Source organism: Drosophila elegans, unplaced genomic scaffold (genome assembly GCF_018152505.1).
Source record: "Drosophila elegans isolate 14027-0461.03 unplaced genomic scaffold, ASM1815250v1 contig_208, whole genome shotgun sequence".
Classification (NCBI taxonomy): Eukaryota; Metazoa; Arthropoda; class Insecta; order Diptera; family Drosophilidae; genus Drosophila; species Drosophila elegans.
Window position 1 is genome coordinate 12574789 of NW_024545578.1, and position 18615 is coordinate 12593403.

General features: G+C 38.3%; 2 protein-coding genes across 4 annotated transcripts; one reads left to right on the top strand and one right to left on the bottom strand.

The window, feature by feature from the left end:
- The first annotated feature begins 4319 nt into the window (after positions 1–4319).
- LOC108135486 (mitochondrial dicarboxylate carrier) lies at positions 4320–6341 on the top strand. Its single transcript, XM_041708507.1, has 5 exons — positions 4320–4343; positions 4817–5043; positions 5093–5241; positions 5326–5699; positions 5915–6341. The coding sequence occupies exons 1-5, from the start codon at positions 4320–4322 to the stop codon at positions 6230–6232; spliced, it is 1092 nt and encodes a 363-aa protein (XP_041564441.1). The 3' UTR covers positions 6233–6341.
- A 1569-nt stretch (positions 6342–7910) lies between these two features.
- Positions 7911–9761, bottom strand: LOC108135538 (mitochondrial dicarboxylate carrier). 3 transcript variants are annotated; one of them, XM_017256285.2, is made up of 5 exons: positions 9634–9761; positions 9219–9560; positions 8687–8930; positions 8490–8622; positions 7911–8410 (listed from the first exon to the last, which is right to left on the bottom strand). In XM_017256285.2, exons 2-5 carry the CDS (start codon positions 9418–9420, stop codon positions 8075–8077), a joined length of 915 nt encoding a protein of 304 aa, XP_017111774.1. In that variant the 5' UTR covers positions 9421–9560; positions 9634–9761; the 3' UTR covers positions 7911–8074. The 3 variants fall into 3 exon arrangements, 2 of the variants coding, with proteins under 2 accessions (XP_017111774.1, XP_017111775.1); XM_017256286.2 differs by having other exon boundaries at positions 9618–9750; XR_001773912.2 differs by having other exon boundaries at positions 8294–8410; positions 8691–8930.
- Between the last annotated feature and the right edge of the window lie 8854 nt (positions 9762–18615).

Consider the following 18615-nt stretch of genomic DNA (forward strand, 5'->3'; position numbering starts at 1 on the left):
AACTATTTCCTTACTAATGAAATTCCGCATCAGCTTAATTTTCTTGTTCTATTCTCTCCCACAATAATTAATTCATTAGCTGCACTACCCAATTTTCGTTCTAATTTTTGTGCTAACAAATCTGTCAAATGTGTGGGTGTCCTCGGCAATTAGTGGAAACCCTGCTGAGAAAACCGTCTAGGCTTAACACGGACGCCTAACTCCTCGTTTCCCGCCATCGCAGATGCATTGCACCCACGGGTGGTGTGTGGTTGGGCTGCCTGGGTTGGACCGCCTGCTTTGGGGGTGCTGCACGGCACGACATAGTTCCATTAAACTTTCCACGATAACGCGCCAAACTTTGCGCCCAGCAAAACTCTCAGTAATTTGCAGTAAGTCGGAGCCCACCCAGTAGCAGAAACCGATGGAGAACCCATAAGTCAGGCCCTGCACTAATCAAGCGCTGCATATCGGGCCAAAGCAAGGCGAAGCGACTGCCCCACTGAGGCATTTATTAATAACGCGAACTTTAAATAACCCAACGGATCTTACGGCACGACTTGCCCGGAGTGCTGGTTCGAAGTCAAAACTCTTGCCACGAGTTTTCTGCATGTCTCGCCTTGCCGCGGTGGCCTGATAATTGCGCATACGCCACGTTGTCGGCGCTGAATGCCCAGAGCCACGGGGTTTGAGCCCTTGTCTGGGCTTTTTCGGAATACCCGGGCTAGTATGTTCTTTCGGGCTGGCGGATATCCTGTCCGTATGGGGCTGGAAGGAACTGAAGTTAATTGTTAATATTTATGAGAGGTATTTCGATTTCAGGTCTAGGGTACTGAACAAATTTTTCAATATATCATTAAAAGGTCCGTTGGTTGGGTTAAAAGTATGCTGTGGTCGTTAGTTAATTGACTTAAAATTTGTATTAAAAAAAAGAAGAATTTTGTTCATAATAAGCCGATACTAAATAGATTTAAACTTTTGATTTCTATGCTCGTTATTGCTAGAGAACTGCCAAAAATTAGTATCATAGTAAGTAAAGTTTTTTAATAAGGAAAATCATATTGAGTAATTTAGGTTTTAATTGCTACTGCTAGCAGTTAAATTAAATTATGTCTCCTACTCTAAACTAAATACCATATTTACATTGACAATGTATTTTTGTTGTATCCTAAAATGTTTACGTAGAAAACAATATGATAAAATGTTATTAAAAATAGAAAAACAAGTTTGTGAAGTCAAAACCTGAAACTTTAAAGCAATAAAAACATTGCCCCTTTCAGAATATTCGAATAAGTGGTATCTCATTTCGGTATCGAAGAGTTTGTTTGGCCAACAACTGCAGTGAATTTGCAGCTGTTTGTTGTGGGTGTTTGTATTGTTATTATTATTCGGCACATGTTGCCCAGATGCCCGAGAAGGCTAAAAAGCTGGCCTTTTTCGGACCAAGGGCCAACTTGGCTTGCCGGTACTATCAATCTTTCGCCCTGTTTTTCATTACTTTTTAGTTTGTTGTGTTATTTTTTGTTTTCCTTTTTGGTTTCCTGCCAAGTGTATTATCGTAAAATGGAATTTAGAATTTTCGTAGCACTTTGCGAGAGCTCCGGTTACTTCGATTCGTGACTGGTTTGGGGTCTGATCCTTTGAGCGACTCCTGCGACAGCTTTGACCAGTTGATTGCCTTACCAACAAGGACCTGTAACCCTTTAACCCCTGACCCGCACCTGTTTCTTCGGACTTGGCTGGGTCATTTGCACTTGCCACCTGTGATCCCTGTCTGCAGTTGTTGCAATGTTGATATTTTGGCAAAAAACATTTCTTAAAAAAGTTCAACACGAAAATTGGCCAAAAAAAAAGTGCATCAGGAGTAGAGCGACCAGACAAGCCACAAAGGCAAAGCAGACAAAAAAAAGGGGGTAAAACTTGATAGAATCTTCCGATATTCCTCAATCCCCGCCGCCTTTGTCACACTTTTCCCTGCTTTCCTTGCTTTCCCGACTGAGTTAGCCAAGTTTGTCGGCTTGCAGCTGCATTACATGTGGTTGGAGCGGTGCGGAGCGGCATCGACAGCCGTTGCAAGCTCTTGTTTGTTATACTTGGCGAAAGTTTGCCAGCAGATGAGGGGGGTAAGTGATGGGGCTTAGCAGGGACTTGCGGCCAGGATATTTGGTCCACACACTTACAGACTGTTGCATGCGCTGCAACTGCAAAATGCAAAAAACCCTGCTGCATATTTAAATGATTCCATTCAAATTGTTTTCAAAACAGGAATGTCTAAAACAAATTCATTTTGACATAAGTATTGACATTGGTACATTAACATTTAAACTTTAATTTTTCTTGGTTTAAACTTACAAAATAACGGATAGCAAGCCAATAAAAAGGTATTTCCAAAAATGATTTATAAAGACGATAAAAGAGTAAGAATTTTATTTAATAATATTCTTTAATAAAGAAGTAGTAATTGCTCATTTGGATATATTTATGTATACGTAAAAAATATACTTTTATTTGTGTGTACTTATCTTTTAAAAGACCAACATAAATATAATTAATTTCGAAAAAAATATTTAAATTTCCATTAAAAGTTAGTTAGTCAATAATTACCAAAACACAGCATAACTTTGACCAATCAATTAATTGTTATAAATTGTAAGCTCTGTTAGAAACAAACTTTAAAAAACAAGCCTAAGTGCAAAACGATCCGCCCAAGATCAGGCGCTAGCTTTGTCTTTATCGGTTGTCCGAAATGGCCTAAACAACTTGAATATGCAATTTTCTTCGACTGGCAACTTTTTGTAGCCTCTTAGTCACTCCGCAAACTTTTCTAATAACCTAAGATACTTGCAAACAGAAAAGTCGAGGCGGATTCGGGGTTCAGAGAGGTTCAGAGGCTTACAGAATAATATGTGCCACCAGAAAAATTGCAGGGTAAAAACAAAAAGTCGGAGCAGGGCCAAATATGCCGTCGATGTTGAGGCATATCAAATTGACGCGTATTTCAAAAACTTTCAAGGAAAGTGTAGCATTAAATTTGCAAAAGTAAATTTGCAGAGCGAGTTAGTCGGAGAGTGAGCAAGTGCATACGTGATATATTATTTCACATTAAGCGCAAATTGAAAAGCTCAATGAAATAAAAACAAGAAAAGAACAATTCCGAAGTGAAATAAAGAAGGAGAAATATTTCGCCAACTCAGGCAAAAGTGTGTGAATGAGTAGGGGCTGCGTAAGTTTAACTGCCCCTCCCACAGCCCATACCCTACAGTAACGACCAACTATAAACTGAGATATATCTGTGGAAGGATAAAATATTGAATGGGTTATTGTGTTAGTTTATTTGCGCTGTAGAAATTTATGAATCAATTTTTTAGTGCTCGCTCATAAAAATTCAAATAAATAAATTTGTGCGGAAGCAGTTTTTGTAGTAGTTGTTGTTTTATTTTTAATGCAATTTGGCGATGTGCACTGAAATTGCTGGCAGTAAAATAAATGGCAAATTGATTGATTGAGCGCTTGATTGATGCCACTGCGCTTTCGACGCCTAATGAGGAAACCATTTTCTGCTCTAAAAAGTGTGCCATAAATATTTCAGTTGGTTAATCATTTATCACATTTGTATTGGTTGAATATTGGCTCGTGTTTCGCACAGTCAATCACGCTTTATTTACTGTGAAAATCTATTTTTTCATTATTTCATGAAATTTAAATGGCAATTCACAGGCTTTTTACTTCGTTCGAAAATAGCTTTTTATAAAGCAATAATACGTTTTTACTAGTCGAAACGAAAGGTACAAATTAAATATACCTAAATTATTACATCCAAACATCAATATTTTATATAAATTTGTAATTTTTTGAAAGTAAAAAGTAATGTATCTTTTAAATTTTATTTTAATCGCTTAGTTTAATCAGTTATGATAATTTAATTTTTAAACATTTTTACTTCTAAGAACATAAATGGCATTATAAACAAGCACAAAACGATTTGAAATACTTAACTATTGTGGATAACTTTTAAATTTAAAGATTGATCCACAATTTGAAGCCACTCAACTTGTCCGTAATGCTTGCCACGAATCTCCTAACTTCCTGACCCACAAAAAACAACTTTCTGCAGCGCCCCGCGGCTCTGCCTCTAATATGTCCGAAAGTTGCAACCAATTTCGAACTGCTAGGTGGTACATACTCACATCGCTGGCTGATGCCTAATGGCCGTGATAATGCCATGACAACTGTGCGAGCAACGAAGGATTTCAGAAAGTTCTGCACTCTTAAATGGGGGGAGTGTCGAATTCGAAGCCACGAAACTATGCCAAATTACTCAACAACGTTGCATCACCTGCATGGATGTGGATGTGGATGAGGATGTCACTCCTTCACTGAACGCAGCATAGAAAGTTGGGGAACAGGCAGCAGGAAAAAGGAGGAGCTGGCTCAATTAGTTCGGACTCCCGGACAGCAATTAGTAAACGGTGAGTACTCATGTTGATGGCAGCTGGATTCAACAGGAGGAGTTCCTGAAGTTGGTGAATGCTCTGGGTATTAAGCCCACCATTATTATTGCAATTGAATAAATCAAGAAATTGATAACAAATTTACATAAATATTCTAAATCAAACAGATCTCTTAAAAATATGTGCTTTGCTTTCTTTATGGCAAATAAAATCAAGTTTAGTAAAACATAAAGATAACTAAGATACTTTTTGCCCTACCCCAGCCTTAATTGTGTTGTTTCTCAAACCCAAAAATACTTTTCTTGTTTTAGCCGCATTAAATTTGAAGTTATTAAATAAAATTAAAAATTAATTATAAATCATTGTGATATTTTTGGCAACGGTAGTCATCTCCGTTATTAAAAAACGCAGTACCTTTTTCGGCCAATTATTCAAAAGTATACACACATTCACTTTTCTGTCAAATCAATGCGATTCGAAAAAGTTCCCAAAACAATATAAATGGACATAAGAACAGCGAGAGGTATACGTTCGAAAAAGTGGCAGATAGAAGAACAATCAGCAAGCTGGCAATTCTATTCGGAGCCTCCAATGACGCAAAGAACGAACCGGAGTGAGTTTTATTGAGGTCTTTTAAACGAGATTCTACTTTACGATCCCAGGATAATTCCACGTTGGTGGAGCGGCGGAGTGGCGGCGGCTATCGCACAGTGTTTTACGGCACCCTTGGACTTGATCGAGTCGCGAATGGTGAGCATCAAGAAGGATTGGAGTATGGCTTCCAGTCTGCGACACGCCATCACGACCTATGGTACTTACATGGCACTACAAATGTGAAATCTTAAACCTAAATATCGACTATAGTATTTGTTTCCTGTTTTGAATTCCTTTTTAGGTTTCTTTTCACTGTACGACGGTCTAAGTGCCCAGTTGCTCAGGCAGCTGACATACACATCGCTTCGGTTTCACTTATACGAATTGGGCAAGGAACAGATGGACGATCCATTCGACTGGCTGGACAAGGTGCTCGTCGCTGGAGTGGCGGGATGTGTGGCGGGGGTGGTGGGCATACCCACGGAGTTGGTTAACACCCGGATGCAGGTCAACCGCGCCCTACCCAGCGAAAAGCGGTGGAACTACCGACATGTATTCCACGGATTGTACCGTGTGACCAGGGACGAGGGCTGGAAGGCGCTCTACAGGGGATATTTCCTCTCATTGGTTCGGTCGGGCTTCATTACAATCGGCCAGGTTGCAGCCTACGATCAGGTAAAAATGAATTATAATATATAAAAGTTTTCAAATAATTTTTCCATTCTTAAAACCAAAAACCAATAAGAAAATGTGTCCATCTTTTTGGGAGTCAATAATATAGAACTATACTATTTAAAAGCTTAAAATCTATTTTATTTGATTTTCTTTATCAAAGAAAATAACTAATATATATTTTAATGTAACTTATTTAACAATAATCTCTTCTACAGGCCAAGGAAATCTACATGGAATATTTCAAACTCAAGCACGACAACACCTTTTTGCACCTGATTAGTTCCACAACGGCTTCTTGTATCTGCGTACCAATCATCAAACCCATAGAGAACTTGAGGACCATCAAGATGGTGAATTCAAAAGGATTGTTAAGTAGCTATGCCTATATGTTGCGCTTCGGGCCGCGGGGATATTTTCGCGGCATGGTGCCCTGCCTTCTGCGTATGGTGCCCAATACGATCATTACGTTTTTGAGTTTCGAGCAAATTCGTGTTCATTTTGGATACTATCAAATCGAAGAAAATAAAGGCTAGCACGTAACATACGACGAAGAAGTTGTACATTCGTTTAAAGATCTAGATGCAAAAGTGTGGAAAAACTAATGGGGTATTTTTACGGACTGTTTCTTAATTTGGCAAACCAATGAATATAATCAAAGACCGACTTCATAATTTTTTGCCTGTAATTTTATAAAATATTACAAAATAATAAACAGCTTACGTAATTACGTTTTACTGTTAAGTCGTATTTCTCTAAATATCCAGTCAAGTTTGTTATCAATATTTAACACAGCCAAGTGTCAACATCACTAAGCTGTGAGATCCAGAGACAACTCAAACTATTTTACCCCAACCCACATACTCAAACCTTTGACCTCAATGGCATCCTGCCCACTGGTCAAATAATTGGTCACTTCCTGACTCCTGGACTCGTACTAGTGTTTATTTGCAAAACAAAATCGCATGCACCCTCATAAAGCATTCAATTCCACATTGATTGCACACACACGAAGCGCCCGCAAAACCTACACCAAAAACGGGTCAACAGTGCGTATGCTTTATATTTAATAATGCAAAACGATGCGAGCTTGCCACTACCAAAGCGTCTGCATAAATACAAACTATGCAAATGATTTTAATGGCAAACAAAATGTGCAGCCCGAGCCACTAATAACCTGCCAAGCAGCACGGAAAACAACGAATCCACAACCTTAGACCCCTCAGCCTTGTCTTCCGCCACTGGGGCACAACTCATCGTCGATGCAATCGCAAGTCGTAAGAGTCCCGTTATAAGTGTTAGTTTGGGCCAACTGATGAGTCATGGCTAAACACTCGCACAAAAATTGGCTACCTTTTACGAAAATTAATTAAAAGCCTTTTAATTTATAGATTATAGCTTTTTGATTTTCCTATAGGAAAAATTTGTAATAAATAGAGATTAAATATTAAGTATATATTGTGCCTTAATTTTAAAAAAGAAAAGAAAAATATTCACAAATGAAAATGTACAAAAGTAAATTTTCTTATAAGGGATGTTGATGTATATAACGAAAGATTATTAAGTAGATCACAAAAATAAGCCACATTTTTTTCTACTGAAGCGGGAAATGAAAAGGAGGGGTATACATAAATACTAAGGTTGTTCAGCTCTAATTCAGTTACATTGCGTCGCATTATTCTTATTTTTGCGCGTTCCTGTCGTCCTAAAATTGCCTACTTACAAATTCAATTTCCACAATGATTGCAATCACGATTAAAGAGTAGCCGAGAGTGGGTGCGTGTGTAGTAATAGCCAGAGTGTCCTCCATATGTTCAGCGACAACCCACCCAACAACGCCGTCCATACGTGCAACATTTACCGACTTTTACGTGACACGACACCCACACAAATGGCGCTGGAAGGATGTATGCCACGATGGTGGACTCCGCCATCGCTGTCCTGGCATTGTTGCTCATACGCCTAGTTGTCATCGTGGCGTCGGCATCCAAACTAGAACTACACACACAGCACGTGCTGGCATTTAGCCCCAACTTTGCTGGCACAACTGCGTCCTTCTTGTCAAGGAGTTGGACAAATTAATGTTCATTAGTCACGTTGCGAGTTGTAATCAATTTATAATGCGACCAGTTGTGGTTGATGTTCCGCTCAGCGGAAGGAAAAGGTTCTTTGGGTCAATAATCTGGCGAACACAATATGCTCAAAGAGCTCTGATTCTAGAAAGCTGATTTTTTATTTACATTTCTTCATATTAAAGTGAGAAGAACATTTTGTATACTTTTGTTTATAGTACAAAAAAATTATTAAACATTTCACGGGGCTATTTTTCTTTTCCGGGTGGACAGTACTCTCCGCATAAGCGAAATCCTACCTAATTCCTAATTCCCGTCAACTTTATCCCCTCCCAGGGAGCATATTCCGAAGTGAAGCCTCAACTGCTCGTACAATACAAATAGCAGAGTGGTGGCCGGTGCCTTTCGCACCATCGCAGGGACGAATCCTCGGTAGGGTCCGATGAGGCCGAATCGCATCATGTACCTGGCCGCGTGGAAGGTGCTGCGAAATTCGCCGGGTCTAGAGTTCATCAGTAAGGTCTTCAACACGTCCAAGGGATGGGTGATTGCAGACGAAATGATCGACGTCGCCAGCGAAGTCAGAAAATGCAGCGGTATACCGTCTTTTACAGAAGTATTTCTTCGCACTTCCGTTTTGATCTTAAAATAAAGGATTTAAAACATTTTACAAATTACATTAAAATAATAAGTTATTTTATGATCTAACTTCAAGACTCACAATGTCATATAATGCAATTTGACTGCAAGTTCCCAGAGCTGCCTTTAGGACTGCTACCGATCCACCTTTGTAGAGTGCCATCCAGCCCTCCTCCTTGGGTATGCGAACGAGGCCATCAAAGACGTGCTTATAGCTATAATCGAGGGAAAAGAAACCCTAAGATTGATGGCGATTATTCGGAAGTCACTTAAAAATACTTGCGTCGCTCGTCCGGCTGGCTCTTTATATCGGTCTGCATCCGGACATTAAGCAGGTCGGTGGGTATTCCACACACCGATCCACAAACACCAGCCGCGCAGCCCAGGATCATTTTACCAAGATATGAATTATCCTCTACGTGATACATATTTTTGCCAGTTTCATACACAATAAAGCGGATGTTGATGCAGGTTATCTGTCGCAGAATGGCAGCCGAAAAGCCATCGTAGAAACCCAGGAAACCTGCAATAGAGAAATTCAAGTAAATGAAAAAATAGATGTACTGATCCGTATAAGAGTTCTTGAGGATCATCAAAAGCCGATTTAAAAATCGATATCTTAAGGATATATATATAAACGTCTTTCCGACATAACATTATTTATTGGGTTTATAAATTTGTTTTATTTATTATAGTACTTCGATTGGATCGGCCTTTGTGTCATTTGATATAGAAATTACAAATTCATAATAAGGCCATTTTACTGGTGCTAATGCTAAAAGTAGTTTTTTCAACTATGGAAACCACTTACCCCTTAACTTGTAAATTTTAGTCGCTGTTGCTAGAATGGTCCGCTTTTTCTTCTGTATCTGCATGTGAGTTTTCACGATGTCTATTGGAGCCACCGCGAAGGCCACGCAGACGGAGGAGAAGCCGCCGAACCACCAACGCGGCAAGCGTCCTTCTGGCAAATCAACGCACTCATCAATGATATGATCATCCAAGATCTTCATTCCTTCAGATGATTGTGCAACCTCTTTGCAACGAGCATTCGGACTCTCGTCGCTCTTGATTTGGCTATCTTTTGATTGGGAGGGGAAGGTCTTTGAGTTTTCTTACCTTCACTAACAATTTAGGGAAAATGTTTTTGTAGCTGTCAAATACCGGAAGAGATTAAAATCTGTTAAAGCTTGCATCTCTTTGTTCATACATTGATTAGGAATCACCTGTTTGGATTTTTTTCAGACATCCTCCAGCTTATTTATTATCATAATATGCGATTCGGCACTGGTTGGTATCTAAATTTATTTTGTGAACTAACATTTTGACAGTTTTACGAACGCCTGGCTTGTAGTTTGCAGTCTATAAATACTTTCACTACTGGTAGATGTACTAATGTAAAAATGTATATCTTGTGTTAGCTTTATTTTTCTTACAAAACGAATTCTCAGTTTGGACCTCAAATCAGGGATCTCGTTGTGTGCCTTCTTCGTAAAGAGCCAAACTTCAATATCTGCTGCCCGTTGATAGGAAACATCAACTCCGTACTCAACTTTTACCTTTAATGCATTTTACCAGCGACCAGGGAAAACACACCATCCACCTTGCACCACCCACCACCCACCACCCACCGTCCATCCAAGGACAGTGGCAGCTTATAAATCTAAACAAGCTCAGTTGCCCAGTTGCATAAGTTTACAGTTACGATTCCGGCACACCCGATCCCCGGCAAGTTGCAGACTTCGTTGCGGCCCGCTGCATTCCAGTGGGTCTCCAACTACATTCTACCTGGGAAACTTTTCGCTCGCGCGGTTTGGTCCTGCCCACACTTTTACGCCTCTGCCCCGGGCACGTACCTCTGTCCATCCGCCCAACAACCCATCCGCCCATCCACCCATCCACCCATCAGCCCATCCACCCTTCCGCCCCCTTTTTTGCACACCTGCCCAATCACCTGTGTTGGGCGCAACACTGACGCCCTCGAAATGGTTTCACCGCTTGCTGTCCCGATGACATAATAAACGAGGTTACCAGCAGCGAACTTGCTCCTCTACTTTGTCCTGCTCGAAGTTCTCACTTCCACATCGAGAATATACCCTTTTCGGGGGTCCTGTGAATTGATTAAGAAGTTAGTATCTGGAAACCGGTTCAAACATAATTGTTGTTGTTAATTAAAGGTAATGAGGTTTTAAATAAATAAGAAATACAGATATTCAAATTTCATCTGTTTAAATGTTTAAAGCTAAAATATCTGGATCACCCAAAAAAGTTGAACTGCCCAATTAATATTTATCCGAATATAGTCCCAAATCTTATTTTTAAATTTCGTTTATAAATTTTTTTTATCACTATTTAAGGGGTACATTTTATTAAAAATACTTTTTGAATGCATAAATGCTATGAATGGTAAAAGGGGAGAATTGTTATATGAATGTATATATATATATATAAATATATATATAAATGTATATATATTGTTTTAAAGAATTAAGGCTGTAACAATATGTTACGTTAATTTTGACTTAGATTTATTGATTTTATTTTTTCTTAAGCTGTTTTATTTTGAAAGGATAAATAAAAAATCATTAAAAACTCCTAAAGCTTAATATACAATTTACCTGTTATTACAATTTGAAATACATATAAGAGCCTAAAGAGTATCTCGCTTATCGGGCCCAAAACTATGATATTATTCCAACTTTTTTTGCGATGGCTCTCCAGCTAATGTCGGACATTTGTCGCTGTCCGTGCAACCCATCCTATTTTGCATACTCGACACGCTCTGTTGGACCTCCACTGGTGGACCTCCCCTTCACTTTCCCCAACACCCCGACTTCCCTCCACTCTTACATGCATTGACAAGTTTTTGTCACGTTTTCGGTGACGCTGGAAATTCGAGCAACTTTTTCTCAACACGCACTTATCAAAAGTGGCTTCGACTTTTCTGCCAAAAGAGTAAATGAGGCGTCTTCAGCAGCACGTGAGGTTAAGGGTGACGAAGGGGGGTGGGGTGGGTCATGCACCTGACCAGGCCCAGCCAACTTTTCTAATTAAATTCTACAGAAATAAAACCACAACACACACTCGCAGGGCAGAGGAAGCTGAAAAGGCAGTTGGCAAGTTGACACTCGCTTATCATTTCCGTTTCCGGCAGGCAGAACGGGACAACCGCATGATGTCCGCTGTCCTCTTTACACACGGTATTGGTGGAGTTTAATGGTATATTGTGTTCTGACGTCCTGGTGAAAATTAAATTATAATATACATACTCTAGCCTACTAGTGTTCAAGGGTATATCGGAGTCGGACGATCTGGTTATATATTTATTACATTATTATAATAATTTTTTGTTTAAACAAGTATACTCTATGCAATAGGTGCCAATGACAAATATTTATCTTTAATTATTTATTTGTTTAAATGGTAAAAAATAAGTTACCTAATCTAAAACCACAATTATTTAAAGTCGGATCTATTTTTGGCATGTACAGGGAGAAAGAAGAAAGGGTTATCAGGATAAACTATAAATTAATTAACACGTTTGGAAACCTCTTAATTATGATAAAAACGTTTACTACTGTTAAAGAAAATTACTAAGTATTTAATTGTTTGGACCCTACCCTAATTTTTTTCCCCATTTTCCAGCGATGCAGGACTTTTTGTATAATGAAAGAGGAGGACGACGAAATGTGGGAACATTTTAATTGTCAGCGCCCAGAGTGTTTAAGTGGCTCGAGAATGTGCGATTGCAACTGGGTAATCATTAATTGGCATTACCAGAGGATGACAAACTTTTTTCGCACCTCCACCCATTCACTCGTGTCCTGATGGATTGTGCTTAATTGCAATTCATTTGATATTGACACTTTCGAGTGGCTCTTGTCCGGCTTTCGGCTCCTGCCAACTCGAAGACGCGCCTGGCCATGCCAAATTGTCATTGATTAATGTCAACACGAGCGAAAGTTGTACACTCGAGTGCAAAGCAATTAATTTTCCGACTGCACTCGAATGGAAACTGAAGAGCCGCCTCACATACGATTATGGTGAAATCTATATATATGTATATATTTAACCCCAAGGTTCTGGGCAACTCAAACTTAATGAGTGGCGTAGGGCTATATGTAATCACTGGTTGGCATGCCAGCTGCATATAGTCCTGCGAATTATGATGCTATGGCGTGCCGAACTGTTTGATTTGTTCGACGATGTCCCTTTCCGAACCCATCATCAGTGCATCATGATAGTCCCTCGGAAAGGATGTTAAATGCATTGCCTGATTTCACTTGAAATGGGATATTGGGAAAGTGCGGAAATTAATTAAGGGGTAATTAGTCGTTGCATTATCGTTTACTCTTATTTTCCAAGGTTGACAGCACCAACAATGATTTTCAAGTGATTTAATATCACGTCGGAAGCTTACTGACATTTGCTGCATATTAAGTAAATAGTGTTAAAAGGGGGGAAATTATATAATCAAAAAGTAATTTATGCGCGATTACTAGCTAGAAAGTAAATCGATTTAAATCTCGACACAAATAAGATGCCATTCAAATAAATACATCTAGTCGTTTTGGTATAAGTATTCTCTCCACAGTATTAAAAAGATTAAGTATAGACACAAATATATCCGTTTAAATATACATGGTTAATTTCAAGTATCTAGTTAAGTCTTATTAGCGAATCTCACGGCTATCAGGCTTAACTGTTATTTTAAAAATGCAAGACAATTTGTTCCTCATTAAAAATGTCAATGCAATTGTGGGTCTGCCGTCAAACTTCAATTATCCCGGCAGCGAAAAAATCGGGCCGGTGCCGTCTAGATCGGTTTACCTGGGTTCAAGTGGCGGCGGGAGAGTTCATTGTCCCAGCGCCGGCTGCCAACAACAGTTGGCTGTTATCCTTACCACTTAAGTGGGCCCCGAGGCGGCAGGACAAGGAAAACGAAGCTCCATTGCTGCATTCCAAATGTCAGTCAACCTGCGATAGCCGGCAGCGGCAGTGGCGGCAGATTTTTCGCTGCATTTTCCACAGTTTTCCCTTGCTTTTCCGTAGAACGATTTCCCATTGCATGGCATTTTTCCTCATGGCGAACGTGGCCGGATGATGAGTTTTTAATGCTGCTTTGTTTTTGTCCGCCTGTCGTGTTTAGGGGACTGGCACGCAGCTTTCCCGGCTGTCATTCTGTCGGCCCAATTTCGAAACTAACTTTCCCGGTTTACCCGATTCGCATCCGATATGCGTGCCAAACTGTTGCCAATGTGTAGGAGTGTATGTTGACGCGAATGTTTCCGCCTCTTGCCAGTTTCCGTCGTTGGGCGGAGATTTGGGCCGTGGCCAGAAATCAATTTCTATTTGAAGTCGGGAGTCGGCAGTCCGGAGTCCGGAGTCCCAGTCCACCGAAACTCAAGGGAACTCAAGTCGAGCGAACCGAGTCCTAATTCATCTGATCAAGTATGCAGCAAACAGCTTGAGCTGCAGGAAAACTTTTACATCCAGTTAATTTACATTGTAATTTCCAATTGGTGTACTCAGCGAAAAAGCAAAAAAAAAAATCTGATTTAAGGGTCATAAAAGCAGAAATCCGAGAAAATCCAGAGGATTCGTCCAATACAAATACATAAAAATTGCAATTTGCATTAATTATGCAAAATTATGCGAGATTGACCCATCTAGGGGACGCCTCAATCCCCTTCCAATATTTATAAATTTTATGCGTCGTTAAATGTTTGGCCTCGAGGATTTTGTTCCGCTCTTTTGTGACCGTTCAACTGGAAATTATGCAAAAGTTCAAGTCCAAAACTTTCTCCGGTGGTTGTTGTTAATAAAATTGCCAGCAAAAATGTTGTTTCGCAATGTCCTTTGATTGGTTTTATGACTTTTAATAGACTGCGATATTAAAGTATTTCATTTAATTGATTGACATTTTTCCGACTAGTTAACAAGGAATTACAGTGATCTGAATGGATATTGTCAAACTGCTAAGGAAATTAAGGGTTTTGACCAGGGATCGTAACAGTTATTATTTTTAAAATAAAAATCACGATTTAAGATGTATTTAGAAAAAATTGCAAAAAATCGATCCGCAAGTAAACACCAATGTTTGAATGTAGATTTGTAGAGGCTTAAGCAACAGACTATAAAGGTATACCATTTTGAAATCGAATGTCTTAAAATAAAGTTATGGAATTATAACTGCAGGTATTTGTTGACTTTTCGGCGAAGCAATTTTTGGGATATTTAGAAGGGGGTTACATCATAAAAATTGCAAAAAAACGATCAACAAGTTCAAACCAATTTTTTAACGCAGATTTGTAGAGGCTTACTCCATAAGACCATAAAGGTATACCATTTCGATATCGGATGGATAAAAAAAAAGTTATGGAATTGAAACTGCAGGTTTTTGTTGACTTTTCGGCAAATCCATTTTTGGGATATTTAGAAAGGGGTTACATCATAAAAATTGAAAAAAATCGATCCGCAAGTTCAAACCAATTTTTTAACGCAGATTTGTAGAGGCTTACTCCATAAGACCATAAAGGTATACCATTTCGATATCGATATCTTAAAAAAAAAGTTATGGAATTAGAACTGCAGGTATTTGTTGACTTTTCGGCAAAGCCATTTTTGGGATATTTAGAAAGGGGTTACATCATATAAATTGAAAAAAATCGATCCGCAAGTAGACACCAATTTTTGAATGTAGATTTGTAGAGGCTTACTCCATAAGACCATAAAGGTATACCATTTCGATATCGGATGTCTGAAAAAAATGTTATGGAATTAGAACTGCAGGTATTTGTTGACTTTTCGGCAAAGCCATTTTTCGGAAAACTAAGTAATATGTGGGAGTAAAAGTAAACAATTTTCTTTTTACATAGTTTTAATATAAATACGTATATTTTAATGAAGTCATTTTAATTCTCCATTTACAAAAATATATTTAAATTGGTTCTCTTTTTTTAAGCACCAAGATGATGTCATTTCAAGGGCCTACTGGCATTTCCACTTTGTGCTCCACTGGGCCGCTGATTAAAGTAATTTCCTGCTCGCCCTGAACAAGTATTTGTGATTACGTCCAACCTCAGCTGCGGATGTGAGATGTGGGGTTCTTCGCATCCACCTACTTACTCCTCCAAAAAGCATCAGCAAACGAAAGGGAGTTAGAAATATGCCACAGGAAAACCGGAAAAAGGGGCAGCATCTGACGGGATCCTTCCTTTGGAACTACCTTTTCGTCCCACTTTTTTTTTTTCATTCACCCGAAACAAGATGAAGTATGAAATATGATGTAAAATGATGTGATTACAGTTGAAAATGTACAAAAAATAATAAAAGAAACGGAGCGGAAAGGGGTTGGGAAAAGGGGGTATGCGAAGACACATGGCGTTGTGTAGGTAACCAGAGAGAAAAATGGCGGGAAAAATCCAAAGGGGTGTGGAATGTGGCTGCCAGTAGCAACAAGAGCAAAAAAACATGTCAGGCCATAAAACTGAGCGCAGCTCGTTGGCAAAAGGAAACTTAAAGGAACACTATAGTCGAATGGGAAATACCTGTTCTATAAATCTTAAAAAAAGGCAATATTAAGTATTGGTATTTAAAAGCCAAAACATTAATTTTAACTCAAACTTAAATTGTGATATCAAATTTGTAAGATACATTGATAAATATCAGGACCTACAGTGTTCTAAGTTGATCAATATGAATATAAGTTCACGATCAGATCACAAAAAAAATATATACTTCAAAATTTTTAAAATATTTTAGTAATCTATCGAACTAATTAACTTTGGTTTAATTTACTTAAAAGATAAGATCTTCATTAAAAAATTAACAAGAAGATACTTATATGTACAAGTAAGTGTGGCGAAGGTTAACAAAATTAAATTGCTGTGTTAGTAGGGCCCTTGCTATGTATTTCAAGTTTTTTCAAAATACAACATTCCCATATAAATATCCGAGCACCGGGTGTAAGCACAGCCACACATGCAGCCTTGATTGTGGGCGTGGCTACTGGGGGCGGAGGAAGGAGGAGGAGGAGCAGGCAAGTTGTAGGTGTTCGTGCTGCCGAGATTGACAGTTTGCGAAATGGGTTGAGTAATTCATATGATGAATTATCTACAACAGAAGTACCGAAACGAGATAAACTTAATGGGAGCAAGGAGAAACGCTACGATAAATAGAATGAATGCACACTTTAAGCAAGATGTTTTTTATTCCTTAAGTGGTAGTTACGAGAAAAAGAGCCTTACTATTAGCAATACTAAAGTCGGTAAAAATGTTTAAGAATCGAAGTAAATGTTATTATTCTGGGTTTAAATAATTTTGAAAACTTTTAATGTTTTTTTGGGACTTAACTGAAATTAATTGTAATCTAAAAGAAATAACATTTTTTAGTCAAATAGATTTTAAGAAAAATTAAAACTTTATTTTAGGAAAACTTAAATTTGTATACATTTTTATATAAAACAAGACAATTAGTTTAAAACAAAATACAATTTATAAAAATACGTAAGAAAACATAAAGTCTAATGACCTACTTGAATTTTAATTTCTTTAGTTAAGTATATAAACAACTATATTATTTAATAAAAAAGAAAGAATTTAAGATTTAACTATAATATAAGTATAATTTAAATTTGTCTCAGTAACCTAAAATTATTGTATATAAGTAACGTGTCCTGTGTTACTAGCGCTTTTAATTATAAGTTTTATACTAGTACCGTAAGTTTTTTTTTAAATAAATTAAATTGAATATGCTGCCTTTTCATTTCCCTTTTTCCATATTGCCATACCATTTTAATTTAATTATAAATTCACCGATTTCAGCACCTACCGAGGAGGCGTGTAAATTAATTTGCCGTTCAGGGAAAAGACCACCCAGCTGCAAATTAATTGCACAACATTTTGGCCGATTGTTCGGGTAGATGTTACCTGTGGTGCGAAAGAGCTTGATAGAGAGTGGAAAATGAGGTAAAAAGTGTTCAGCTTTTGGGGATGTCAAATGAAAAATTACCGATTTAAATGGCGGTCGCAGTGGCTCTTTTGAATTCTTTTTGGTTTTTTTTATCCAACTCTAACTGCCAGTCGTTTGTCGACTTCAGGAATATCCTTTGGCGAATGCGTCTGTGTGCGAGTCTGTTTGACTGGTTGAGTGTGGGTGTCTGTCGGTGTGGGCCACATGCTGATGAACACGTCTTGTCAGCGGCTAACGAGCGCCACTTACACGCTCAACAATCACTTAACCTCAATTGTTGCTTCTGAATAAAAAATACAAAAAAAAAAAGAAAAAAGCGGAAAAAAAGGATGAGAGCACAACAACAAAGCGAAAAGGGAAAAGTGTAAAAGGCAATGCCAATGGCCCTGCCTTACTTTTCCCCACTCTCCCTTTATATCTGCCAGTTTCCCTTTTGTGTGTTGTGTGTAAATATACTTAATTAATTAACTGATTTTTCCCCTCTGCATGATTTCTGTTGGTTGTGGGAAATATTTAAAAAATAACCGTTTACAGCGAATCGCGCAGCATGCGTTCTCACAGCGATGTAAATAAATTCTTCACAATTTTATTTGGTTTTCATAGAGTTCATATCTTTAAACATTTTACAGAATACAGTAATCTCAAGTGGTTTTACTTTAGGAAAAAAAAGGAATAAGTATGATTAAATATGATTTCTCAAAAAACTTGAGATAGTCTTGTGTTAGGATATGTATCGAAAGGAGCATATTAAATTTTAATAAAATTGTTCTTGTAATAGTCTCAAAGAAACCAAACTAAACTACTCTCCTTGGAACGAAAGCTCAGCTTCTATAAATGGCTTTTTATAGAGTACGTGATAAACAAGCTGGTCCCTTAGTTTTCCACTCCCTTTTGCATGGCATTTTTTTTTTTTGCTTTTATCCCTGGCACCCGCTTAATGCAATCAAAATGCCTCTGGGCGAGTGCCCGAATGGCAATTGCTGCTGCCATTGCTGTAACTGCAACAAAAACTGTTGCTATCTTGGGCAGAGGAAAAAAATCTATTTAACCTGTGTTCAATTCTGAATTTTTTTGCTATACAATGAGTACTGTGTGTGACTCAACGTACTATAAAATTGATGTTGATTGATGTATCGAACTAACATGTTAACTAAGGACGTAAGCCATAGCCGCAAAAACTAACGAAAGCATATTTCAGTTAATCGACACTTAAACAAAAACCGCAGTCCTGTTC